General features: G+C 41.0%; 1 protein-coding gene across 3 annotated transcripts in view; it reads right to left on the bottom strand.

Moving 5' to 3' along the window:
* Window positions 1-255: 255 nt before the first annotated feature.
* sned1 (sushi, nidogen and EGF-like domains 1) overlaps window positions 256-27,492 on the bottom strand; it is a 31,459-nt gene continuing 4,222 nt past the window's right edge. The window contains exons 2-33 of one of the 3 annotated variants that reach the window (XM_084921628.1): window positions 22,941-23,228; window positions 22,045-22,185; window positions 21,744-21,906; window positions 20,588-20,713; window positions 20,233-20,346; window positions 19,548-19,661; window positions 18,923-19,036; window positions 17,105-17,152; window positions 16,907-17,014; window positions 15,475-15,567; window positions 14,573-14,704; window positions 14,157-14,276; window positions 13,709-13,825; window positions 12,893-13,036; window positions 12,354-12,496; window positions 11,808-11,837; window position 11,758; window positions 10,182-10,295; window positions 9,687-9,800; window positions 8,886-9,002; window positions 8,508-8,795; window positions 7,718-7,901; window positions 7,383-7,495; window positions 6,470-6,748; window positions 6,250-6,370; window positions 6,065-6,147; window positions 4,995-5,093; window positions 4,687-4,803; window positions 1,325-1,412; window positions 1,145-1,224; window positions 1,029-1,056; window positions 256-918 (exon numbers count right to left, since the gene is read on the bottom strand). In XM_084921628.1, coding sequence (XP_084777754.1) covers window positions 1,031-1,056; window positions 1,145-1,224; window positions 1,325-1,412; window positions 4,687-4,803; window positions 4,995-5,093; window positions 6,065-6,147; window positions 6,250-6,370; window positions 6,470-6,748; window positions 7,383-7,495; window positions 7,718-7,901; window positions 8,508-8,795; window positions 8,886-9,002; window positions 9,687-9,800; window positions 10,182-10,295; window position 11,758; window positions 11,808-11,837; window positions 12,354-12,496; window positions 12,893-13,036; window positions 13,709-13,825; window positions 14,157-14,276; window positions 14,573-14,704; window positions 15,475-15,567; window positions 16,907-17,014; window positions 17,105-17,152; window positions 18,923-19,036; window positions 19,548-19,661; window positions 20,233-20,346; window positions 20,588-20,713; window positions 21,744-21,906; window positions 22,045-22,185; window positions 22,941-23,228 — 3,819 coding nt within the window. In that variant the 3' untranslated portion in view covers window positions 256-918; window positions 1,029-1,030. Of the gene's footprint in view, window positions 919-1,028; window positions 1,057-1,144; window positions 1,225-1,324; window positions 1,413-4,686; window positions 4,804-4,994; window positions 5,094-6,064; window positions 6,148-6,249; window positions 6,371-6,469; window positions 6,749-7,382; window positions 7,496-7,717; window positions 7,902-8,507; window positions 8,796-8,885; window positions 9,003-9,686; window positions 9,801-10,181; window positions 10,296-11,757; window positions 11,759-11,807; window positions 11,838-12,353; window positions 12,497-12,892; window positions 13,037-13,708; window positions 13,826-14,156; window positions 14,277-14,572; window positions 14,705-15,474; window positions 15,568-16,906; window positions 17,015-17,104; window positions 17,153-18,922; window positions 19,037-19,547; window positions 19,662-20,232; window positions 20,347-20,587; window positions 20,714-21,743; window positions 21,907-22,044; window positions 22,186-22,940; window positions 23,229-27,492 lie in introns of those variants that run through there. The other 2 variants (XM_084921626.1, XM_084921627.1) reach the window with 2 other exon arrangements.

Raw genomic sequence — 27,492 nt, 5'->3', positions numbered from 1 at the left:
CATGAGCCAAACCAGCTTGTTTCAGACAGAGGGCGAACTGAGGCACTGCACCAAGACTGAGCCATGAACTAATGCTAAATTGTGCTAAGCTACTGTAATAGATTCCAAAAACAGTATAATGGAGCTAAAAATGAGTACAACCGCTCTCCTTTAATCTGTTAATAAAATTGGCCTGTTTTGATGCTGTCAAAACACGATAGATTCAACACAGTGTGACAAATGATGGCAAGAACTGCAACACACACACGCCAGGAATCATTTTAATATTTTTATTATTAAAATATTCACCTACAAAATGGCCTATAAACACTATTTACAGATTAGTGAGCAGCGACGCTTGCTGAGACACAGAGGAACATATTCTACACAGAAAACGCTGTGCATCATTGTCAGAGGACGAGATCAGTTTAAGGGTGAAAGTACACATTTCCTGCTGTCTTCGTAAGGAGATGATGGGACTGATGTAAGGAAAAGACTCTGCTTTTACTTCCCTGAGGGACAAACCTGCAGCTGAATCACAAACGTAAACCTCTCCGAATGTGTCAGCATTGGACGTTGAAATGAGGTATATAAGGTCTCTGATGCAGTGCAGTTGACTGCCTAGGATTCATATTTGCATACCATATGTGGTTGTATGAAACTCAGTCAGCAAACACTGCAAATGATACGTGATGCGGGACGTTTTTCATCTGACTGATTGTGCTACCGCGAGCTACAAAGGCGACTCTCGGGATGCAGCCTCATATTCAGATGGTTGATGGTTTGTTTGTGAAATGTTACAGTGGGCTCTGACAGGGTTTTTCAGCACAAAAAATGACCATAATCAGTTACTTCAAGTAGATTATAAACACCAAAATTGAAGTAAGGAGGTTTTTCACATGACAGTGATGACAGTCCTTTCATCAGGCTCCAAGTGCTCTAGAGAGAGAGAGAGAAAAGAAAAGTCTCATTTTGAGGGTAAGTGCTGAAAATCTTGTGATCCTCTACAATAGCAGTTCATAAAAAGGGCTGAAAAAAAAATCACAAACCTTTATTGTTGTGTGTTTGTTCTTCTGGCTGTTAAGACAGTTAAAGTTGCTATGTGAACAGCATTGCATTTGTTTATCGTCTTACAAATATTGCGCAGACAGATCGTTTAACTCACTCTGACTCTTCTTGGAAGGCGTCGGTTCACAAATCTCTCGAAAACACACATCCTGCTGCACTTTATATGTCCTTTTATACCTACGAAAGAGAATGCAGGCACTTTTATTGGATCCATTAGGCCACACTTAAACATTTAATTCAAGCCCAGATTGGCAGACGTATGTTTGACGTGACTTACAGGTAATGGCACACACCACCCTCCCAGACGGGCACGCTCTTGGTTTCAGAGTACAGGCGGGTACATGGGTGTGGCACTCGCTGGCAAGCTGCAAAAACAGAGGTTAAAGTTAAACAACATGAGGTCTGAGTGCTTTATCAGCAAAGAAAAAGTCTGCGGGATGGTTTAGGAGCAGAGCTTCTCTGCGGCTGATGGATGGCTTTAGGAAAGGAATGTTTAAACAATCTGACGCTGGATGTTTGGGTGCAGAGTCAGTGGGGAGGTGGGGTATGTGGACTGTGTCCTCACACACACATTCATCAGTATGTACATATAAGTGAAATAAAATATTCTTCTACTCTGTCTTTGGAGGAGGAGGTGCATGACTTGATTGTATTAAGGTTTATTCCCTTTTTGAGACATACTGTTCAGTCAGCGTTAGTCATTTCCAAATGCTTCGAACAAAGGCATGTGCATATTCTACTACAAACAGTTATACTGTGAAATAACCACAACAGTCATACCTTTTACAACCAACAATCATTAATATATAATAATAAATAATATTATTACAGTTGATTTGTATAGCACATTTTTAAAACCAGTGCTAAAAAAGAAACACAGAACTGAAGAACAAAGTAGGAGGAAATTATAATTAAAAAATTACAAATAATTTAAAATAAGTCATTCAAGTTTCAAGTGGACTGTCAAAATTAGAATAAGATACAACGTGATTCCAAATTGTAATGAATAACCTTGAATTAAGATAGAATCTAATTAAACTACTTGTTTAAACCAAGAATCAAAGTGAAAATAAATGATGGGCTAGTCCATTTTTGCTGAAATTTCATTGCAGCACAGTATCAGACCACCTAAAGAGCAGCATCTGAGACCTTACACACTATGCTGAGATGCATAGTGTGCAAAAGTCACCAACTCTCTGCTAACTCAAAAACTACTGCGCTACAATGATGTTCTGGCATGAACATCAGCACAAAAACTGTATGCTGGGAGCTTCATGGTATGGGGTTTTTACGGCTCCTGTAGCTGTAACATGCTGGTGACTCAGTATGTTTGTTCATATAGGGTAGTTTTAAAGCATGCCTTCACTTGAAAACTGCAAAACAAATGGAAATGTGTTCAAGATATTCTGCGTTGGGTTCACTGATTCATTTCTACAACTAGAGATAATGTCTCTCCTGATTATCTCCTGCTTTGCCTCTGCAATCTAAGACAGATATTTCTACACTTCTCTAAACGTGGCTACATTTCTCTGTGAGCATATCATCCATGCATGATTCATGATGTGATTTAAAGTAGCTTAGTTATCCTTAAATTTATTGTGTAGCCTGTAAAAGTGGCCCAGCAAATAGGTTCACCAATCACATAAGACTGACTCTTGAAGTGACTTGAGCCAAATGCTGTTAAAGTTGGTTGCCTGTCCAGTTCATATGCTCTGACACTGTCTATCTATCTCTGTGTTGGCCCTGTGATGAACTGCGAACCAGGTCAGCATGCACAGGATATCCCCTCCTTATGTGTCTCCACATAAGGAGTAAATGCAATACCAGTAAATGCATACAAAAGGAAAGAGGCAGGGTTGACAGCATCAAATCACTCACAAACATGGACAGGTTGACTGATGGCAGAGTAACTCATTTTAAAAGCAGAGTGTGAGTTTGTGTCAGAGGAAAAGTTTAAACAGCACTATATACATGTGTAAGTTAACAGACTTATCAGTATCAAGCAGACAAATCAGTATCGAGGTGATAATCTGCTGACCACTTATCCTGACTGTTAGGGTAAGTGAATCCAGACAGAAGGATATTGAACCTCCTTCATGAAGCTGGTTGCACTCAGTAGCCTGAGTTTTGGTGGTACTAAAACGCTTAAAGTTGCCTTGTCCTTTAATTTGTCAGCCATCGTGTATTAAATCCATTAAAACTAATTTCTGACTCTTGTGAACTACTTACAATTTGCAAAGTAGTTTCTAAGTGTAAACATTTTAAATGAAACTCTAAACGAGTACGATTTTTCTGTCACAGGAAAGATTCGAACTTAAACCAAGATGCCTACAGTGTGTAGAAATGCAGATCTCTCCTGAACATCCATAAGAAACACTGAGTTATAAATTTGACAGTAGCTCCCAAAAGAATGTGAGGAAGGTGGTTCAGTGCACACAGGCCAGTGCTGTGCGAATCGAGTGATGGTGTATTTGTGTTGTTTATCGTGCCTCTGACCTGTAAGAGCCATTCATAAATGTCAGAGGGGTCAATTCCCAGTGGATTGTGGCTCCTGCTTTTAAGATAATGAAGGTCTATACATAGCTCACTGCTCTCACGTTGACATTTCATGACAGCATGCAAATCTAACATAAATGAGTCGATGTTCACAACCTGAGAGGCTGCACTGATAGAGCGGCATTATTTATACTGTGAGGTAGAGGAGGGTTTGTATCGGTCCAAGCATGCGTTGCTGAAAGACACGGTAGGATGAGCATTCGCACATGCTCATGGTCCCCAGAGGATGAACCTAACAACCCTTCACTGAACTGTCACCTACCTCTCCATCAAAGACATTCATGGTTGCCCGAGCATGTATTCCACTGATCCCTAAACATCGTCTCTAGCACCACAAATAGACTGTATTGAAAAGATGGATGCTGCCACTGTGACATCACCTGGTTTCTGCACCCTGCATTTTGAAACTTTATTGTTAGCTATTCGACTACTACCGTGTTGTTTTTTGGAAGACTGAAGTCACGTTATTATTTGGCGGAGAGGGTGGACTACTAACTATAAGTTGTTTTTTTGCTTAATTATTAATTATTCTCAATTATTCTCAGAGTGGGCGGCGCTACTGGGTGTATATTGTACGTCAGGTCTCTACTGAAATGGGGTATAGTCCAGTGCAGATTTGACTCTTTGGTTGTTAAGATTTAATTTTTGCATCATCATCTTCTTTAGTTTGACTCTTTCTACAGTTAGGTTTATAGTTTAATGGTATAATCTGAGAAAATATAAGTCTGTGTCACAGCTAGTGTAGTCTCATGCTTGCTGAGTGAAATTCTAGGAATTTGTTAGTAGTAGAAGTTGGTGTGATGCACCTCCACTTATGAATGTAGCTTCATACATTCATTGAAGATAACTTCGCACCCTCTCATTCAAATATGGCCACTTCTGACTCCAAAAAACTAACATGGCAGCAGTAACTATTAACACTGAGGCTTCCAAAACCAGCTGTGATGTCAGGGTGGCTGCGTCCATCTTTTATATACAGGCTTTGGTTCTTTTACAGGATAGTTATTCACTACATTTGCCAAAAAGCAGCTGACTTTGACTCATCCCACCCTGAACCTGTAGAGAAGTTGAACATAAACTTACACAGTTCACACTGCCTGCCCTTGAACCCGGCTGCGCAGTCGCAGATGAAGGTGTCGTCTCCGTTCACACACGTACCTCCGTTCTGGCAGGGCAGACTGCGGCAGTCCTGAGGCGACTCTATGAGACAACAGCTGCCATTAACATCCTCAACTCAGGTTTCAGGCTCACTCTCCCACATTATCCACAGCTGATAGCATGTGTTGATAGCCTCCAGCTCTACCCCCACACAACACAACATGAGTGTCATGTGTAGAAGAGGCTCATCGCTGGGATCAGCTTACATGAGAGGATGTGCAAAAAACACCTACCAAGCTTTGTTCTTAAAGCTTCTTCTCGGATCTCCAGCGCAAGGCTGATTTTGTTTGTTGTTTCTTCCATCTTCTCTAACCTAACTGGTGGCTCAGGTTCTGTAAGTTAAAGCATTTCCTGTTAGAGTCATCACGAAAAAAACAACTTAAAACTCGGAAAGGTGAAATTTAAGTGTTGCAGTAACTGAGATTTTGAGGAGGTTTCTACGTACCAGTCCCTTAGCTTGAAACAACCACTGATTTAACAGAATGGTTAAAACGTATTACAGCATCATGGGTGCATGTGCAGAGGATTAAAACTGCTAAACTTGTAAATAAAAAAGACTAAAATAATAATATTAATAATAATTGCTGCCATTTATCCCATTCATTATTATAATTCTAATTATATTTTATTATATTATTATTATATATATTATTAATTATATTATAATTTGGAGTTGGGTTTTTTTTTACCAGTTTTTATCAGTTTTTCGAGTTGATTGTCTATTGCTAAAAAATTATTTCCACTCTTTTCTTAGGGTTTATGGCATCTCCTTGTTGCTAAAGTTATATGTCTTTATTCCTTTTTTTAAATTAATTTGACTTGTGTCTAATTAATAAATAAATAATACATTAATTAATAAATAAATTAATAACTCACTTTCGCAATCCTATTGTTTTTCTCTTTTTTTAAAAAATCTGTTATTACTGTGTCTTAATTATCATAATAATTCATTTGCTGACATCTGTCTATTGATTTAGGTACTGATTTTCAATTTTAATTTTGGTTGGGTTTTTTTCAACGACTAAAATGCCCATAAAACTAAAAAATTGACAGAAAGAACTGCGTTCTTACTAATGTAGAATGAATCCAATAAAATACACAGCAGCACTTACTGAGTAAAAAATCTGAATATCCTGGACAACTCCCCTAGCAGCGGGGGAGTTTTTCAGGTGACTCAGGAGTAAAAATTTAAAATACTCCAAAATATTTCATTGATTTTTGTTTCTGGTTTATGGCTAAGTGTTCATATTATCCAAATATTTTTAAAATATAGGGTGACACTCACATAGTTGCTTATACTTACTAGTTCGATGCCGGATGGGTTTTCGAGGCAGGTGAGTGAACTTTGCTGTTATCTTTCCCCTCCTGTCAATGAGTTCTGTGTATCTGCAGCACAGATTAACAAAATGCTATCTGGTTAGCATTAACTGTTGATCTACTGTTATATATTTAAAGCAATTATAATAGTAACTGACATGCTACATGTACCTGGGTAGTTCCTCTGAGTTTTCTTCTTCTGCTGTGCCTGCCACGTCCTGAGGCTGAGATGGGGTATCTTGTCTTGTCCCTGCTGGTCTTTCTCTCCTTCCTGGTCTGACCGGCATTGGCACTACATGGAAAGAAAAAAAAAAACACTTCAGGATTTGGGAAATTCAGATTTCAAATTTGAAAGGAAAAAAAAAAATCCAGGTGACTGCACACAGCTCACAGGTAGTGAAGGCAAGGTGCTGAGGCACGCTGTGGATCTGCTCCGGCCCTGTGTTTTTGACCGATGTGAGGGCAACGTAGTAGTGCTGCCCTGGGGTCAGCTCACGGAGGGTGTACGATCCCACTCTCCCGTTGGGCAAGAAGCGACTCCTGGTATTCAACCCTCGGGTCACGTTGACCACAAAGCCGTCTGAGACGTGTCTCGGGTGGCGGCTCCAGGTGATCAAGGCTGAGTTTGGGGTCACGTGTGAGAGGGAGAGGTTCTGTGGGGGAAGAGGCCCTGAGGGTAACACATCCAGAGGGTCAAATGATTGTATGAAATGGATTAAAATAATCTCTTTCCTTGGCTGAGTTTCCTCAAATGATTAGGTAGCTTTTTTCCTCTGGCCTGTACAAGGCCTTGTCTGGAGAAAGTTTTGGAGACTATAGAAATGTCTCAAATATCATAAAATGTATATAAAATACGATCAATGACATTATACTTGTGGTTAGGCTTCAAACCTTTTTGATAAAACTTAGAGCTAGAGCGGGATCAGTTATTCTACTATAGACTTCTCGTGATGCACTGGGCACTTATCCACTCTCCTTTTTTCAATTTCCATTTTAATATGCATTTCCTTTTTTTTTTCCTTTTTCTTCCTGTTTCTTCCTGGGGGGGACTGTTGATGATTGGTCTGCCCATCAGTCTGTCTTACCTGAACAGTCACCTACTTTAGTGTCCACCAAGTGGGGTGACAACAGCAACCCATTAGCCTTTTACGGCTGAGGGGTAAGAATGCTGAAAGATCGTTTTGGGTTTATTTTCTGTTTTCTCATAATTGTGGAAATAAATACAAATAAACAAAAAGAGCATATGCAACAACATAAAGTTGTTGTATATGCTCTTGTATTCGCTGCTGAGTGATGTAACCTACTTGTCCAGAATGACAGAGGTCCTGCTGAGTGGCTCATGGAGGGAAACTCATCTGGTCTGATTCCACTCTGAGTCAACACATCCACAGTGTACATCTGACCCGGCTGTAATGAGCTGTGAAAGGTTCACAAAGAGTCCGCATCAGTCATACTTCAACTTATCTGTTTCATGGTACTGTTAAAAGCTTAGTAAATTTGATGAAATGGCTCCCTCTAGTGGCTGAAAGGGATATTACACCAAAACAGTTAAAGCGGACCTCGGCAGCGACATTTGGTGGACACAAATGACCCGGCAGCATGTAAAAATAAAAGCTTGGTTTAAAGTGCTGCACCTGACCTGAAGGTGTACTCAGTAGTGCTCGTGTTGAGCACAGCAGTGCGACCCTCCCTCCCATCTGAAGGCAACAAGGACACGTGCACCCTGCTGACGGCTGCATGGCGGGCAGCCTGAACCAGCCACTGCAGCCACACCTGAGAGGAGGACACGTTGACCACCTGCAACTGCTCCGCCGGCTGGGGCCCTGCAGGGAAACATTCAAAGACAAAGAAATGCTTTCCGGTTCCAGGTGAACTACTTTCACTACTTTATTACCCATAAAAAAGTCATAAACATTGCTGGGCCCAACATTTCATAATGATTAACAGCTCCTTATTCAATGGTTTTCTTCACCTGCTTTTGAACTCACTGTGTTCCCACCTCTTTTAAAGAAAGCTCACCTTCATCGACATTCTGAACGTTTCTATGACCAATTCGGATTTTGATAAAAAGGTTTAAAAACGGTTCAATCCATTTTTTAATGTGTCAAAATGACATCTTTGACCATCTAACACATGCTCATGGTACAGTATTATTCTGGTCTGTGATTTTTATCCCCCTGTAGGTGGTTGCTAGGCAACATTATAATGTCATCATATCTGATGTAGATGAGAGACATCATATTTTATTATTTAAATATTTTAGTCTGTTACTCTTACTGTCTTGGAGCAACTGTAACATACATAATTTCCTAAGGGATTAATAAAGTATTCTGATTCATCAAAGGTCTATAATCTATCTGTGTGCCTTAGTTGGTTGCTCAGCTTCTGAGATTATACTAAGACTACAGAGCATTAAAGAGCATGCTCACTGGTGCGTATTAGCGCCGTGGCAGGTTGGCTTGTGTCACTGCTGTTGGTTTTCAGCTTGATGGAGAAGGTGGAGATGTTGTACAGCAGGCCGGGCATCAGGCCTCGCATCACGTGGGTGGACTTCTGCCTGTCTAGGTAGTCTGTTTTGGAGTTGCTCTGACCCAGGGGAGCATAGGTGACGGCAAACATGCTGATCAGGTTGTTTGAGGGCTCCGGCTCATCCCAGCGCAGCTCCACCTCGCTTTCCTCCACACGCAGCACGTGAAGGCCGGGCGGGGGCAGCAGGTCTGGGGACAGTGGCAACTTTACATATCTAAACCGAATGTTAAGTGTGCTCTGAGTGTTGAGCGTGCAGAGTGGTGAGGCTGTCGACTGACCTTTCTCGCAGTCTTTGCCCGTGAGTCCCACTTTACACATGCAGTTGTAGTTTCCTCTCCTGTCGCTCCAGCAGCGGCCACGGTTCCCACAAGGTTTCAACACACACGGGTCCTCGACTGGTGGGCGACAAAGACAAACTAATGCAGCAACAGGATTCATCCGGGAACAGTGAGCAACCTTTGAAGTGTGCAAGCCCCTCTCAGTCTTGTTTATCAATAACCATCAATCAACCAAGCTATTTAGCAACTACAATAACTGAGTGCAGTTATCCATTTACCTATTATATCTTATTCATAAATATTTTTCTAATGGCTCTACTTGTTTTTAGCATATTTACACTGTTTTGGTTATCTATGACAGATTTTTATGTGCTCCAGTTCGCATATAATAGATCCCAAAAATGCATGACAGTGTGTGTGAGGCAAATGAAGCATTATAAGTATGCAGGAGTAAATCAAAGATGGATGTAGTGTCCGGATCTGCAAAGCGAAGCCAAAAGAGGGGCCTTAAACCTGCTTTCTTTTCCAAGTCCAGAAGAGGGCAGCAAAAAGACTTCTAGTTGTATAGAAGTCAATGAGAATTTATCTGTGACTTCAGAAAACACTCTACCGAACACCTTAAAGGCTTAGATAATAGTTTCAAGGCATGTTGAATAAGGTGCGAGGAAGCAACCTCACACCCTTTTTATATGTACAATAAACTTCTTCTGTACTTAACTTTAGCTAAACTCAGTAAACTCAGGGTTATTAAAAACTGGATATCATACATAACATCACATAACATCAGCACAACATACTTACACATCTGGCACTGATCCCCAAAGAAGCCGTCTTTACACATGCAAAGATAGTTTCTTCTGTAACCCCGACACACGCCTCCATTCAGACAGGGGTTGGACTCGCACATGTCCTGCTCTGCACACAGACATTTTACAGTGTGGCAGAATTTATCAACAATCCTTATCATTCAAAGAAAACACTCCATATATTCAGCTATCTTCACAACAATTTACCATTGGAGAGAGAAAGCCTTTTATAGGTTAAAGAGGCTTTTTGGATGATGTTATAATCATCTGGTTTCAACAACATCAACCAGAAGTCACTTATGAAAATAAAAATGTATTAGTAGGTAGGAGCCCGGCCGATCCTCACACGTTCCTCTGTTCATGCACGGCTCCGACAGGCACTCGTTTATGTCTTAAGGCGATAAAGATGCACACATAAGTAAACATGTGCCTGTGTACAGGTGGTCCAAGTGAACGTATTTGTAAGTGTAAGCTTTCGATTGATCCTTACCTATCTGGCAGCGGTTTCCGCTGAAGCCACTGGCGCACACACACTGGTAGGATCCGATCTTATTTCGACATGTGCCTCCGTTAAGACAAGGCTGGGATAAGCACTCGTTGATCTCTGTGACAATGCAGAAATTAATAAATTAGTATGAATAAAGATAACAAGGTCATTCGATCTCAATTCAGCTGATCTTTAGAACATTTTCTGCTCAATCATCTCCAATTTGCAGAAAATATTTATGGTTCGCATATGAAGTTCACACATATATGATGACTGAGTGAAATTTTAGCCTCAGATTTCAAATATACTTTTTTGAAAAATAGTCCATCAACCCAATTTCAGGCCTTTTTCTCACAGTACTTTTATATAATATATATCTAAAAAACCTGAATTAGCTGAATTTCACAATAATGTAAAAAAAAAAAAAAAAAAAAAAGCTACATGAAAAACATGAAATTCTTCATCACAAAATCAAGAAAATACTACTTTAATTCAGCTGTCAGGCTGGATTGAGCAAAAATGACAAGTTGCACCACAAAGAGAAAAATATCAGTTGATAGTCTAATCCAAATAGAACAAAATCCTGGAGTTTCCAGATGTTACTCTAGAACTCAGAAAATCACTTTCTTAAATATATGCACATCTTTCATTTCCTAGACCTGTCGTGGTAACTGGGGTTTCCATGAAAAATCAATTAGTACCTCCCACCTGACTCCCTCTGCTCATTTTTACGTACAACATAGAAAAATTACATTTTGTGTTTTTTAATTTCCATTATTTTCTGAGTAAAAAGGGACATACCATCTTCTGCACAAAGAAAATTGTCACAACCAAAGAAGACAATGAAGCAAAAACTGCAAAGACAGCATTCACAGCTCACATGACCCCTTCTGAGACCTTGAGGATCTCAAGATGTTTGATCATTGTGATGTCTATCACAAACTATCATAGAGAAGATGTGAACACCATTGTTGTTTCACAGGCGTTAGCTACATTCACAGATGTTAAAATATGACAGCAACAGAAAATTAATTTGAGACAGAAGCAATCATGGTTAGAACATCAGCCTGGAATCAGAACGTCAGTAAGTCTGAGACATTTCGTATGTTGTAACTTGTTTTGAGCAGCCGCCCGTCCCACATGGTGATATGACCCTTGAGAGTTTTACCCAAAAAGCATTTTTGGAGTTTTATCCAGTGAATTATCAGAAAATAGATCAAACATCCAGGGTATAAGTGCATATTTCTGTGAGTCACAGGAAATTAATTTGGTGGAGCGTTAGATCCCCATGACACTGATGTTCGAAGACAAAAAGCACAAAGACAAGACTGCGGCTTTAGACTGAAACACTTGGAGTGATTTAGCAGCATTTTGCAGTCCTGAAAGTTAATAGGGAAAAAGTCAACCCCATCCTCACGCCTGCGCATTTCAGAGGTCTATAACTTGGAAAAAAATAGCATGAAGGTGAAATTTTGCACAACTTCCTCAAATATAACAAATATAAACAATAAAAATGTCTGATTCTGGGGGAGTTGGATTGAAACGTTTTCCAAATTTGATTGATTTCATGTGGAATGACCCTGGGATCTTTTTTGAGGAGCCATCCACGTGTCCAGATGTGTTACAGACCTTAAAAACAGGCAGCTGGATCCAGTCTCCCTTAACACAGTCTCCCAGTAACTTCGTACTTTTCTTTAATGACCTTTTGTCTTGTTATTTTTTAAACAAAAACAAAACGATAACTAAATAAAAACCAGTGAACGAGGACAAATACAATGATGAAATGTATTGACATTTTTGTAAACTGGAGACATGAGATCCAGTCAGAACTAATTAAGTTTGTAGTTTGGAAGTGATCTAACCAGAAGTAATCTCCTGGTGCGATAAGGTTAGACACGCACATTTGATCTGACCTTGGGAAACAGTACAAGCAGCTCCCATGCTCCTTGTTTTTCATGAAAACGTGGCAAAATGTCAATGTTGGGGAGGAAGAGAAGAGTAGACATGTGAACACATTTTGCATTTGACTTTTTGTAAACCGTGTGGAGCAACTCTCACCAGTAAAAACAACAAACTTTTGAACTTTATCTTTTAGTCAACTGAGTCTACTGTGGATTTGGTCTGCTATAATCTTATGATCAAAATCAAAATTTGCTGTCCAATAATGAACACTGCCTGAATGCCACTGATGCTCTGGGTGGCTCTGGGAACAGACGTAAAGCCCGGGTGGCATATGTACTCTGACATGGAGCCTGGTGTTGTTGAGGAGAACTGGACCTCAGTGTGCTTGACCTGTGGATGTGACCCACAGCCCAGCTCTGAAACGGATACAAACATGGCGATAATGTCAGTGTGGCTGCATAGCAACACAAACTGAGGCTTAAACGAGCTCTTCCACGACACACTAACAGCAACAGAGGTGTTTTCCATTCAGGCGCCTAAAATTACCTCCAGCATGCTGCTACAGTGTGTAGACGTGAATCACCGGGTCTAATCAGGTCTCACTTTTTATAGGTTATGCAGCCGTTCTATATCTGTAAATGTGGGGCCTCTAGAGCAGCAACACTGCTAAGATTATCTTCAGACAGAAAGCCAGTATCTGTACACTTGAGCGCTCAGGATATCCCCTGTATGTTCCAATCAGCTAAGGTCAACATTGTATAAACACCAGCATCAGACTGGCATTGCTGTGTGGTGACATACGGTCTCCCTACCTGCAGAGGTATGCACCGCGCTCCTGTTTATTTCACAGTGCCTGCCGCTGTAGGCATCGGTGCATTCACACTTGTACTTTCCTATGTAGTGAAAACACGTCCCACCATTCAGACAGGGGCTGGAGGCACAGGGGTCCGGCTTCCCTGGAACAAAACATCCACATAATAAAACAGGACTTGAAGCTTTTTTATGGTAACATGAATTAATCCCATTTAATCCCTTTGACGTGTAAACTTACACGCTAAGGATGTCGTAGTGAGAGCAGACAGCTTATAAGTCTATAAGCAAGACTGAGAGTCGAAGCAGACGTTTGGATTTTGAAGAGTTTGTCATCTCGTTCCTCCTGACGTTTACACCAGGGGGAAAATGACGCCAAGGCCACCTGGAAATACCCTCATACCCTCAGTGGACAGTCCACCACTCACTACCATTAAAAAAATGCTATTTTTTTAGTTACCTTAACTTTAGCTTATTAAAGATTTGATGGATTGGCTCCTACTCGATGATCTGATATTGGCATGTAGATGTCTCCAGGACTGGACTTCAGTTAAATGTGTGACATTTTGGGCCTTATAACCGAAATTAAATTAAAATGAACTGAACATACTTCAAATATATTTTACTGGTGATACTTTTCCTTAAGCAGTATTACAATGGTTAGACTTTAAACTGACTTGCTCGGTTTAAAAGACACTTAAACAGATGTATTAGTGACAAGGTTATCTGATGAAAGGACTGCCGTGTATTTCTGTACCTGCTTTCACGTAAATTTGAGCGTTAAAGTTTGTAAATTACAGTGGAAGGTTGGCACTCACCCACTTCGCAGTGCTTTCCCGTGAACCTGTAAGGACACACACATCGGTAACTGTCAGCCTCTTCCTTACAGGAGCCTCCGTTGCGACAGGGCCCAGAAGCACAGGTATTGAGTCTAACTGGAAGGAGACAGGGAAAAGGGAATCCTTGAAGCAGAGACCACTCCAGCTTTTAATCACACAAAATAAACCTGTTCCAGTACATTGCAATTCAAATCATAATTCAGGAAAATAGCTCATAACTCAGCCATAAGTACAAATTATCTTAAGCCTTTCAGCACTGCAATATTTCAAGCAGCATTACGAGTAATGGCATGTTTCCTGGTGCTTTAAAGCTGCATTTGGGTTTGAGCCCGCAGTAATAACGCACAAACCTAAAGGATGTTTTTGTCACGGTGCTTCATGAATTCACACACAAGCATTCCTTTTTTAAAAAAAGAGATGATACTACCTTTCTCACAGTTCTTCCCCCAGTATCCGTACTTGCACTCGCAGGTGTAGCCTCCGTCAAGCTCGTAGCAGTAGCCGCCATTCAGACAGGGAGAGGAATCGCAGACCGATTCGGGCTGTACTGAAAAACACACACCGAGACTTGACTGTGTTCCACTGCGCTGGGAAAACTTTATTCAAGCACATGGGTTCGGTCCAGATTTAAAAAGAAACACAGATTATTTGTCGTTTTATGACTGGATCAATTATAAAATCTCATAAGTGCCTCCAATAACAGCATCAATCATCTATAAATTTCTCCCCACGTCGTAAATACAACCGTTTCTTTTAAAGTGAATAAAAAATGTGTTTTGTTGCAATAGCAACCAGCTGCTCGCGCACTAACACTGCTGTTGGGTTGGTGCCTGAGCCTCTTACCATAGGGGTAAAAGTCTTTGTGGTCCAGCTCCACTCTCGTCTGACATGTGCACAGGTACGCTCCTCCGTACTCCAAACACGGATTTCCATCAGGACACGATCTGCCGTTACTGCACGGCATCTGGGTCACTTCTGAGGGAGAGAGGGGTTAAAAAGTGTTTGAAAAATGACTTCTGCTTCATTTCTATGAGACCCAAGAACCAAGAGAACCAAGAACAAGGCAAGGGAGTCCCCAGAAAATCAGAACATTTGATCATGCATAAAAGAAACATAAAAACAGCATGTTTGAATAAAAAAGACATACTGATTAGGGTGAAGGGCTGCACATTAAAAAACAGAATTAAAACATGTCACACATGGTGCTGACTTAAAGAACAATAAACTTCATAATTTGAAGGATGTATTAGATTAATTAGAACAGACAATCTGCCAGCTAAATTCCAGTGGACAAAGACATTTTTAAAAACTATTCTCCTAACTAAAATCAAGATTTTGTCTTCAGATTGTGATACTCACCAGCTGTGGGTAAAAACACATAAACATAGCAGAGATTAAATGTGTTTTTCAGCCCATACAATTTCACACATATATCTCTTATACAGGTTACGAGGGATAAAAACAATACAACCAAATTTCGATCCAACTGCATGTGCAATATTTTGCATACAAAATGTGCTGTAGAAGAAGAAAGCAGAATAAAAAGCTGTACTTGAGTAATGTTTAGAGTTTCCACCACTCACCCTTTACATGCTCTCATCCTTTGCCACTGGGCATTTTACGATTAACTGCACTAGTGTGGGGAAACCACGGGGGGTCCTTTCTGGATATACCCTGCTTCTGTGATCTTTAAGTAATCGAAGGTCTTTTATGACACCTGATAGGGTTAAACATATCATACCCACCGAACTGACAGTAGAGCCCCGTATAGCCTGAAGGGCACTCACAGGTCCCGTTGATGTCCACACAGACGCCACCATTCTGGCAAAGACACTCGTCTGCAAACACACAGAGAGAAGGAGAGGGAGTCAAAGCTGGAAAGTTTGCTCCAGCTGCTTAAAAGCATGTACTTAAAAGAAGTTTTCAGTGTTGGCCCAAGTGTAAACATAGACAGAAGGTATAAATGGTCAACATGTGCACCATATGCTTGCATATGTGCACCAAGTGTCTTTCATCTGCTATACTGTAAACTAAGTATTGATTCGCTGTCATTTCTCTTTCCCTAATCTTTTCCAAAAAAGCTCACAGGAGCAGAAGATTAGCAGTCAGCGCGCTGCACATCCGCTCTGTACAAATTGTAAGAATGTTTGTGTTTTCCTCTCCTTCCTAATTGCAGCAGTGGATCAAAGCACGCGGCCGTATCGCGGCTAAACGGCTCTACTTTGAAGTCCCGGGAGCTCGGTGGAGGGTATTATTTTTCTGATGATATGGAGCATATTTTGTGACCAAAACTTAAGGCCCCGAGGGCAATTAATGGATTGTTAATTTTGCGAGAGCCACTTTCATTGGCCACCTGTGCGGCCCGGGCGCTTTGATCTGGGAGCCTGATTAGGCACTTCTGCGTCCCACTACTTTCTCTTCCTTGGAGGATCGTGCTCCTTTTTCCGCTGTGCCTTCCAAGTGAGCCAGGCAGGAAAGTATTTGGGAGATTTAAGAGAGCCTATATAAGCACTGATAGTTATTTCAGCTCAAGGGTGAGAAGTAGCATGCATTTGCAATGGCTCAAATGCTGTTAAAGAGCCTTTCAGTGGGTGAAATAAAACCTCGCAACAACTGCTATCAGTCGGTGTCAGCAGCCTCTCCTGGGAGATTGAATTAGCTTTGCTGCTGTTCCTCTTCCCTAAAACAAAATGACTTAATATGCATTTATAAAAGAAGCATTAGGCGGGGTTTTACATATTTTGTGATTAAGCTGGTTATGCAAGCAGCAGCTGTGCCTGAAGCAACAGGAGTGGTGCAACTTGCAGGGAAGCAAGTAGCGGTGCGGAAGGATATTTCAGCAGCTCTGTGTGCAGAAATGGCCTGAATACCATAGAGCAGCTTTGACTCATAAAGAGGCCGTTTTAAGTCTAGACAAAGCACTTCCTCTTGTTGGTAAACTAATAAAATGTGCTATAAAACAATTATTCACAACATCAAGCGACTGGTTCCCGTAATAAACTGGGCGAGGCCGTGTCAGTTTTGATAATTACAATAATCCATCATCACAGCAGCCTCTTCCAGGGCAGGGATCCAAATTCCTGCGGGATAGCACAGCTCCTCTTCAAATACCCCAGTCTGCCTCTCTACCTGCCCAGCTGCCTGCAGTGAGCGTCAGCCGGGCCAGCTGCACAATACCTTCACAGTTGTCACCGTAGAAGCCTGGAGCACACGTGCAGTTGTAGATTCCCGAGCTGGTGTATTCACAGATCTGGTTCTTCTTGCAGTCCAGCTCTTCACACGAGGCTGGAGATGAAAAAACGTGAAACGCTGTGATGTGAATAATATGAGAAAACGTTTTGCCAAAGCTTTAACTGGAGCTGCGCTTGCTTTTACCTGTCTGGTTTTCTGCCTCGGTAGGGTTGACCTGAACTGGTAGCAGCTCTGAGAGGGGGGAGACAGGAATGCCCTTTAAAAGGTGGTTCATTCAAGCAGATATAATTCCTCACCTACCGCCTACCTCACTCTGAAATGAACGTATAGGACAACTCCAGTACGTTTGGCATGAATGAAATGTCATAACAGCCAGCATTATAGCTATATTATACATTAGAACTATATCTTTCACCAGATTTTATTTATTTATATTTATTCTTTTTAATTTTCTGGCACTTTTCAGGGTTCTGGATGCAGGGGCAACAGTTTAAGCAGAGATGCCCAGAGCTCCCACACCGCCTCCTTCAGTTCTTCTGGGGGCTTTGAGGGGACAGTAAGGACAAGGGTGTTATTTAAAAGTCAGGCCATTTCCATCATCTTGCTAGAGCGTGATGGGTCTTTCCCATTGGAAGCATCCTTGTCAGATGCTGAACTAGTTGTTCCTTTCAATGTGGAGGAGCGACTCTGAGCTACTGCTTAGTGATTGGGCTCTGCACCCTATTTCAATATTTAAGCAATTTTAAAATCTTTATGAAGATTCACACACATGCAGGTACCTGATTTTACTTTAGTGAGTTTTTTAAGCACACAATAATGTCATGTTTAGTTTAACTGTAGCTTAGTCGCCGTTAACCTTTACACCCTTGGATAAAACATTAAAAAATAATGCTGATTTTTCCTGCATTTTAGAATTGTTTTTAAGAAAATTTCATAAAGGGATCACAGATTCAGCACCACCATATTCAAGTGGAAAACATCTTAAAATTTGAGATAAACAGATGCTGATCAGATGTCTGCGCAACGCAGTGTCACGGCAAAACATGTAATGGACACGCCGGTCCACTGTGTCTAATTTCACACTTTGCCTCTCCAAAGTGTGAAAAGGACACACATGCAGAAGTTTCAGGAAGTTGCAGAAAGCCACAGTACCAGCAGAGGGAGATATTTTATTTCAAGCCAACATAAAAATAATCATGGTAAAATATGTCTGTGTAGGCTCTCAGTCATCCAGGTCACAGCAATCCAAGGATTTGGACATTATTACATGACAATCTATGGGGACTGACTAATTTTAGAGCCTCTAGTGGACATTAGTGGAACTGCAAGTTTTTTGGCACTTGATACCGGGTCTACTTTTCAGCTCCCGATGTTGCTGCTGGAGTTTGTGGAAATGAGGAGGATGGACAAATAAATACAGCGGTGACCTCATCACAGGGAAACTAACCTTCATACTCCGATAAATAACTCTGGCACACTTTTCTCCTTCATGATTAGGGATGTTTTATCATACTTTCACATATCCTTTTTGAACACAGCTGTCAGCAAACACGTTGCCTTCTCAGTATTTAGGGTCACAAATGATATTTCTGGATGTAAAAATCCATGACCAGAATCTCAATTACAAACAAACTGCTGAGCTCTTTAAACAGACCCAAACACTAGAGTTTCTCATAGCTGAGCTTTAAAAAAAAACCCGTAACCCTGTCTGTTATTTAAGGCTATATTTACTCTTGTCAAGATTTATGTCTATTAAGGCACATTTGTTTGACTTCATCAAATAAACTGTGTGATAAAGAACGATGAAAATATTTGCTGTGGCAATAGAATGAAATTCCTAATGTTGGAACACTGGAGAACCAGCTCAGCTACAAACACTCCAAAAGACCTAAAAATGTTCCCCCTTTGTGCTCGACCCACTTGGATAAATGCCACGTAACGGAAAGCCAAACAGGAAGGTTATGTCAAGAACTTCTTCTCTGAACACGCTTTTCTGCTCACCTGTCTCACAGAGCGTCCCAGTGAAAGCAGCGGGACATGTGCAGGTGAAGTTGTTCACCCGGTCGATGCACTCCCCTCCATTCAGACAGGGCTGCGACTCACACTCGTTTATGTCTGCAGGATTAACAAAAGCCACTTAATTAGACACGAGAGCTTTATCTGCTGTTGATTCATTAAGATTTATTAATCGTCAGGGGGAAAAGCGAGACATTATTGAGTAAGACGCTCTGCTGGATTAGGAGCACTGAGCTTCCCTCCGGAAAGCGTACAGTTTCACTGACCAGGTGTGTGGGATTAACAATAATCTGGTCTCATGTACAAACAAGAACTCATGAGCTGTGCTGAGCTCGATTATTAAATCCACCATTAGATTCAAGTTTCATTAACAATTACAGAGAATTAGTAAAAAAAGATTTTTGGTTTGGAGGCCGACGTGACTTTGGTGAACTTTCTCCCCCCCCCAAAAAAACCAGTTGGTTTGCAAATCCATTCAACCGTAACCCATTTGTCTAGGTAGACTGGGAAGCTCTTTGGAAAGAAGCATCTGCCAAAAGACTCAGTTTGATGTAGAAAGCAGCAGAAAATATTTCCTCTGGAGAATGATGCCTACTTTCCCCCCGCTCACCTGTCTCACACAGGACACCAGTGTAACCCGGCTCACACACACAGGTGAAAGCGCCAGCGCCTCGTACACACGTCGCGTTGTTGAAGCACGGCCTGTCTTTGCACTCGTCAATGTCTGCAACACACACACGAGCGTGCGCACATACACACACATGTAGAGAAACAGAGAGACACGCTCATGGAATATTTACTCAGCTGATTAATATATCCGCCACACTGTTCCCCTCACTCTCCAAGTATGTGCTGCTGGCTGCGAAAGGTATTAAAAGAGGTCTGATACATCTCCACAGGCTGGACTGTGGGAAGAAGCACAGAAGCTCCAGAGAGGCTGGACCAAGATATCCTAAAAAAACAAAACCCCTCAACCTTTTCTGTGGTGAAAATGCTAAACTGGAGCAATTACAGTGCGGCACTCCGCAGTTCACACGCGGTTTGAAATAAGCATTTTTCAGCTTTTCTGCTTTGTAGCAAATAAACAAACCACAGACATCACACAAAACTTTTTCTGTGATAGCATGACATATGAAATATGTATTACTTAAATTAACTGCATTTCTTCCAGATCAATAGGAGAAATTTTTAATAAAAAATACATTTCCATTTAAGTTAAAAGTACATTTTTAAAGTTGCAAATATGAACGATCAACTGGAAAAGATACCACTTTTTGGTAATGTGTCAGTTTTACCTGTTTCACAAAGAATCCCAGTGTAACCAGGTGGACACTGACACATGAAACTATTAATCTGGTCTTTACAGGTCCCTCCGTTCTGGCAAGGCTGTGAGGCACACTCATTGACATCTACAGTGACAGGAACACAAAACACAGAGGAGATAGCATGACATTTTTAATTTGAGAGAATCCTCTTGTCAGGGTCAAGTAATGAGAAGAAACTGATCCAGGTATTAAGGAATTATCCAGGTGTCCCTTCGGTGAGGCAGAGAAAATCTGCTGACATTAATTTTCCTCATCTCAGGTAGTCAGGAAGTCATTCACAATGTGCAGAGCGACAGAACAGGAAGCAGTGTGAACCATAACTCACCGATTTGGCATCTTCGACCGGTGAAGCCAGCCAAGCAGGAGCAAGTGAAGGAGGGGTTGCCTTTAATACAGTCATCGATGCACTGGCCTCCGTTCAGGCATGGGCGGAGGTGTGGGCACACTGACACTGCAGAAGGAGGTCGATGGAACTGTTTAGTTAATCTTTTGTAAGTTTAGTGTTAAAATCTGGCTGTATTAGAAAACGACTTTAACCCAAGAGGAATCACGACGATGAGCCTTGTGTAAAAACTAGTGTAAAACTTTATTAAATATGCTAAACTTACCTTAGATTCAATTTAACAATGACAGGATTTGTTTTAGATCTGTTTTTTTAGATCTGGGTAGGTGGCATTATGCTTTTCCTTGTTTTTTTTTTTATCCTATATATGTACTGTTCCAGTCTTGTGTCATATTAAACATAAACCAAAGTTTGAAATAAAGAGGTTAGAGTATGTGCAGTAATCCCTGTGAGCAAAGAGCTCAGGCTTCAGACTCCTCTGAACACTCAGTTTTAAAACATTTTTTTTAACTCTTGGATCTGTATGATGTCATGTATTGTGAAAGAGTTCAGTTTCTGAGATGTAGCCAAAAAACAAAGAGCTAAAAAGGAAGCCAAACATTATGTAAAAACAGCTTTGTTTTAGGCAGTGGCTTAGCTGAGGGACAAGGTAAAGAAGATAAAGAAGGATTATTGTTTTACCTATAAATCATGCAAAGCTACTCTAGTAAAGTTCTTCATAAAAATAAGGAGGTGGAAATGATCACTGTGTCTGTTTATTATACCTAAATCTCTGCTTTACCTGTGAGGTCTACCTGTTTAGATGGTGTCCGGCACCAGTGCTATTACTTATCCAGGCCTTGCTTTAAGTTTATGCTGTGTTAGGGAAAATAATCTAACATCTACATTTACCACAATCTAGTCTCTTTTATTTAAAAAGAAAAGAAGCTAAATGGTTTGTTTCAGACTAGGACACTGAACTAAAGGGCTGCACCAAAGTCCAATATAAGACAAATAAGGATTATTTTGAGCTATGAATCATGCAAATCTGCTCTAGCAGAGTCCAAGAACATTAAAATGAAGCTAAAATGAGCACAGTAGCTTTCCTTAAGACAACAAAGTGGATTTGAAGAACTAATCCCCAAAGACCAGCACTTACCAGAGTTATTGCAGCTTCCCACTTCTACATTTGCGTCATCTATGCGGAAGACCCATCTGCCCGGGAAGCCCACATTGGTGGTTCCCTCAACATTTACGACATCAGCTGTGCGAGAGCCAGGGATATTGAAATAGCGCTTGCCATCACCAGCGTTAAAACCTGCCTGGGAAGAGGCAGACATAATAAAGAAAAGCAAAAAAAAAAAGAAAAGAAAAAAAGCTGAATTACAGTTTAGATTAATGCTGTCGGAGAGCGTATCACACCAGAGGTACAACGTCTGCAGATAAACATGTGACCTTACCTGTGCTGCAATCCCGCCGAGCCCAATGAGGTTTCCTCCGCTGCTGGCATGCATGCCTGTGGTCCAAGTGATGTTATTGTATTGGAATATAGTGAAGGAAAGCTCTCCGTCTGTAATGAGCACCACTTGGAAAGTATTCACCTGCAGAGAAGAGAAACAGGCTCAGATAAATGGCTTCCTGATTTCTAGGAAATTCTGTAAGAATCAGAATCCTCAAGGTGATGATTTACTCAGGCCATTCATATAAAACTACTCTGTAAGACTCAAGAAACCAAACTATATGCCTGGTTAAGAGTCACTTATCTAGACCCTAAAGACACTTTAAAGAGGGCTAGTTCTGTTTTTCCTTATACTCTGCCATGTATCTCCTGTTCCATTGTTGGATGATCATATTAAACATGGTCAAGGTTTCAAAAATGAGGTCAGTGTATGCAAAAGCAATTGCTGTGAACTAAAAGCTCAGACTTCAGACTGCTCTAAACACTCAGCTCATAAAAGACTGTAGATAAAAGATGAAACAAAGAGCAGAAGTGCCTTCAATCTGCATTCTTGCCAATGGACAGCAGGAGGTGGCTCGTCTCTATACAAGCTTTCAGCTAATTGTTTTTCTACTTTTGGATCTTTAAGATGCAACCACATTAGTCCCACCCACCTGCTGTTCAAACTTTCCGTCTTTGAGGGGCAACCAATCAAAACTTGCCCCTTAAACATTATTTCTAAACCTTTTTCTGGCACAAACCATTCCAGAAGACAAAATAAATTCATGCTGATTGTATTCATTTGAATGCAGATTTAAAATAAATAAATAAATAAATAAATAGAATTGGAAATGAGCATGATAGGCCCTCATTGTACTGCGTCTACATGGTTGCAGGATGTTAAATGAGAATTCATACTGGTGTTTGAGAGTTTCCTCCAAAGAAGGTGACTTGATGCCATGTAGAGATGTGGACCCACGTTGCATTGAAGTTGGGGAACTCTGAAAAGTACGTCCTGACATCACCCGAAGCCTTCCTGAGGATCATAGGATCCTGGCTCTCTCTGTAGAAGACTGTCCCGGCTCGGCGGTTGTCCACATCAGCCCAGAACGGCGCCACGACCCTTCTGTCTCCAGCGATTGGAAAAGCTACAGGTGTGAACTGCGACACCTCTCTCAGGAAGGACACAAGGCCATTGTTGTTAACCTGAGACGGAGGAACAGCTGGAGTTAAATCAGTAATAAACTGATAGATTTACATATCAGATTTAACCACTGTGAATTCTTTGGAGGACTTGGTGGGGTTAGCGTGCTGAGGAAGAGCTGGAGGGAGCATTTCTGACCTCACAAAATAAACAGCAGCATGGGGTGGTGAAAGTTCCCATAACGGATGTTTGCACTTTCGTGTAGCGAACAGACACTACTTTTATTTCAAATAACGACGGCAGCTGAAAAAACCCAGTTTCTGCTGATCACACACCTGCAAAGTCATCACAGCAGGAAGAACTTCACGGTCTGTAAATCCACACATCTGCCCGCAGCAAAATAACCAGGTAAACGAATCTGTCCCCTGTGAGAAATGTGCATGGATGTTCTACTGCATGGCAGAATATAAGCTTCTTAAAATATGTAAAGTAATGAATTAATCACTTGATTAACTGATTGGGAAGTCATCAGATATTACATCAAGAGTCACACTAATAATCAGGAAAAATATATATTTATTGGTTTATTTCTGGATTTTCTTTCTTTTATATCGTTACAATTGAAACAGCTGGACTTCTAGAGGCCAAAAACAGGATCATTTATTTATTAAAAACTAAGTTTCCCTAGAGTTGCCCAGGAGAACCTACAGAGAGGACATTACATACCTAACCTGACACGTGTCAAAAAGAGCAGAGACAGTGACGCTCTTCACAGACCGCTTTGAAAGGAGAAAGCCTCATGAAAATCCGGCTACAAGGAGAAAGGCCACCAATGAAGACTTCAACAGAGAATTCACTTCCTATTCCAGAAGTGAGCAGGGAGGATAAAGTGACAGGTAATTTTAAAGCTAACTGCAATTAAGACAAATTAAATAAGCATGAAATGTGTGACAGAATTTTTCAGCAGTAATAGAGTGGAAAAATTACATGGTGATTGTTTTCTATCAGTGTCTAGTTAAAGGTGACAGCATAGATGACGTCATGGTGACAACATTTATGATTCAAGTCCAACGGTGTAGTCTGTTAAAGTTTGCTGTTTTATGTTTTATGTCTGTTACATTTCCTGAAAACAGCTTCAAAAAGTCAGAAAGCGTCAATATTTTCAACAATAACATGAAAATGTTGGGACTGTACAGTATTAGTATGAGTTTACAGAGGGTCTCACTTTAATGATCCTGCCTGTAAACAATGCTGACGCTTTACCATATTTTTAAACAAACTGGCTTACAAATGGGCTAAAAGCTTCCTCTATACACAGTCAGAGCAGAGAGCAGAGGGCACAGTTGACTCTTCTGTGGTATACACGTTTAGTTGGTCTCCAGCTGCATTGGAAATAACATTAATATCAGAACTTTGTTCTGCTAAATTATCCATAATGTTGTTATATATGTATGTATGTATGTTTGCTTGGTGCTCAGCTCAAAGTTCAAACTTTAACCCTGGAACCAAGAATGAGACAGGCCACTGAAATTAGTTCTCAGAAATTCAGGTGGACACGTTTTTATAAAATTTGTTGTTACAAATTATTTTACTTAAGCACAAAGTTTGGATGAGCAATTTGCATGAAAGCTGCAATCTGCCCATTCTGCATGGTCACCTTTTTGAATACACACAATCACATACGCATTCAGCTTTCCTCTGAGCTGTCCTCTTTTCAATTAAGCAACATGACTGTCATTATGTCTTTCAATTGCAGCCACAAAAACACCTGGGATAATAGCTAGGATACTCTCCTCCTGAAGGGACACTGCAATAAGAAAGTGAGAAAATTAAGCATAATTTAGGAAGGAGTCTACCTGTGTAGACTTTGTGCATGAAAAGAGTGGATCTGAAACCCAACTATTCATTAGATTACATAATACAAATGGGTCACAGCGTTCACAAGCTGGGGTTCAGAAAAGATAATTGCACCCACACAAAATGAAACTGGTGCTTTCCAGCAGTAACCTCTGTGGGGATCAGCCCACATAAGAGCACATAATTTTATATGTGATATAATTAATTGTTGTTCTTTAAAAAAAAAAAAATTAAACCACTGTTCCCAGTATAATTCATATTCTCCTGATTCCTGAAAAATGAAATTTTTTTTGGACATTAGGAAAGGTTAGGAGTTGTGTTGAACTAGTGAACCCAATCCCTGAATATTCAGTCTTCCAATCCTTGTCTATATGTAGGATCATGGTTCTCAAACTGAGGTTTAGGGGCCCTAGTGGTCCACAAAGTAATTATCTATAAGTCCATCATTTTGCTGTTCCAAACTGGGAGCACTGTAGCTCTTAAAGCATCATATTGTATCTGGATTTGTGCTTGCTAGCTAGCTGGTGAGCATGGACAAACATTTGAGTCAGTCTTCATGATCAAGTGATGCCAAACCCAAACCAGCTAAGTGGAATTATGAGAGCATCCTTGTAAATGTTCCCTGGCTTAGAAAGTATAAGAACCACTGATGTAAGGCTATTTGGCCAGTGGTAGGGGTGAAGGGACGGTCTGGGCAGAGTGCAGGAAAAACTTTTTCAAATCCCGATGTTGACAGGTACGATTAAACCTGAGTGGAGAGGAAAGTTCTGCGGGATAAAGGGCTGAATCCGTGTGAAAGGCTTTCATTCATGCATTATTTCTGTGCATCCACAGCATGAGATTCTGCCCTTCATAGCACCAACCCTGTTTCCGCTAAACTCTGGCGTGAACTTTACCTCTCTTTTAACATTCAGGCCGAGCTGCATATGACAGTGACAAAGCAACGTCAGATGGCTCAGCTCTGCTCCACGCATGTATGAAAACCATAATTTGAAGGACTTTGCTGTAAAAACAGCAGAGGAAGTTTTGTTTGGCACAGCACGGGGGCTCAGTTAATTGCCCGACCACAGCCTTCCCCTCTGCACCAGGGTGATGTGGTGAGAATGTGGCCAATGTGTGGGGGGGAAACATTGGAGCGAGTGCAGGGGCAGGGCCCGGAGGTCAGCCAGAGCGCCATCCGATACCGGGAGAAAAACAAGAGAGAGGGCACAGCGCTAAAGGAATGGAAGGACGCACATGAATTACAAACCTTGCACACCCACATGCCCACTAATGAGAGACCTGTGGTGGCAGCGGTCTGGAAGTGAATCATCTTACAGCAGAATTAGTGTAGGAAGTCATGAACACTAAATAGAGTGTATATTCTAATACTGGAATATGTTTAATCACCTAATCGAATCTCTTGTAGCATCTGGAACGGCTTAAAGAAGTGTATTTATACTTCTTTGGGTTTTTTTTAATGCTACTTTAATATGAAAATGACCTCAGAGGAATAAAAATGAACTTGGGACCCTATTGCTTTGCATCATATCGCATTATTTTCCTGTGCTTGCGTTTTCTAACGAGATTGTACCAAACCGGAGAAGGATGTTCCTACATCACACTCGTGGGAGAGGGAATGGGTTCAAAGCCAGTGCCATGTGTTGCGCTGTAATGTGACCAAGGTCAGAGTCAGACCGAAGAGTGGTGCGATCATTCAACCTTGTAAGAAGCATCTCTCGCCCCATATTTCTTTCTCTCACTCTCAACGGTGCCACTTCTTTCTGCTTCTTCCTAACGCTCTTGTTATTTTTTGGGAATTCTTTGCCGGATACATCCAGGATTTTGCTTGGGTGGTTTTCTTTAGAGCTGAGCAATTTATGTAGTAAAATAAACTTTCATCTGGCTTAAGTCAAGCCAAAGCAAACCCCTAAATGAAAAAGGTGCCCATGGATCAGCTCAGGAAAACATTAGTTTTCCTTGTCAGAAACGGAGGTTTCACAGCTACAACCCTGTCCAATTATTTGACGAGACCAGAGGAAGTGACTGCAGTCTACAGTCTGTGCACTTGGCCTGTAACTCCTTAGCCCCGGCTCACCTTATGCTACAAAGAGTTTAGAGCGAGGCAATAAATCCTGTCGGCAACTGCAGGGAGGCACTGAAATGCTTTCACAGAACGGGTGAAGTGGAGGGTTGGTGTAATATATACGTAAAGGCACTCAAATAAAGTCTTAATTTGTCAGTCATACAGTTAAAAGTGCAAGAGCTTAAAATGACTTCTATCAAGGACCTCATTTGTCATCTACAGGTTACAATCAAGCAGCAACCTCTTGGGTTGAAAAACGAAGCCATAAATTGCAACTCCATGAGTGCCCACTTGAGGCTGACTCCAAAAGTGACCCAGTCCCCATAGAATTCCATGTTAAAATGTCTAATTTTGTGGCAATTTTGTTCCCATCCTGGGAAACATAAAAGTTTCATTGTTCTCCC

Source organism: Perissodus microlepis, chromosome 23 (genome assembly GCF_051167445.1).
Source record: "Perissodus microlepis isolate ML-2025 ecotype Zambia chromosome 23, ASM5116744v1, whole genome shotgun sequence".
Taxonomy (NCBI): Eukaryota; Metazoa; Chordata; class Actinopteri; order Cichliformes; family Cichlidae; genus Perissodus; species Perissodus microlepis.
This window is presented reverse-complemented; position numbering and strand designations above follow the sequence as displayed.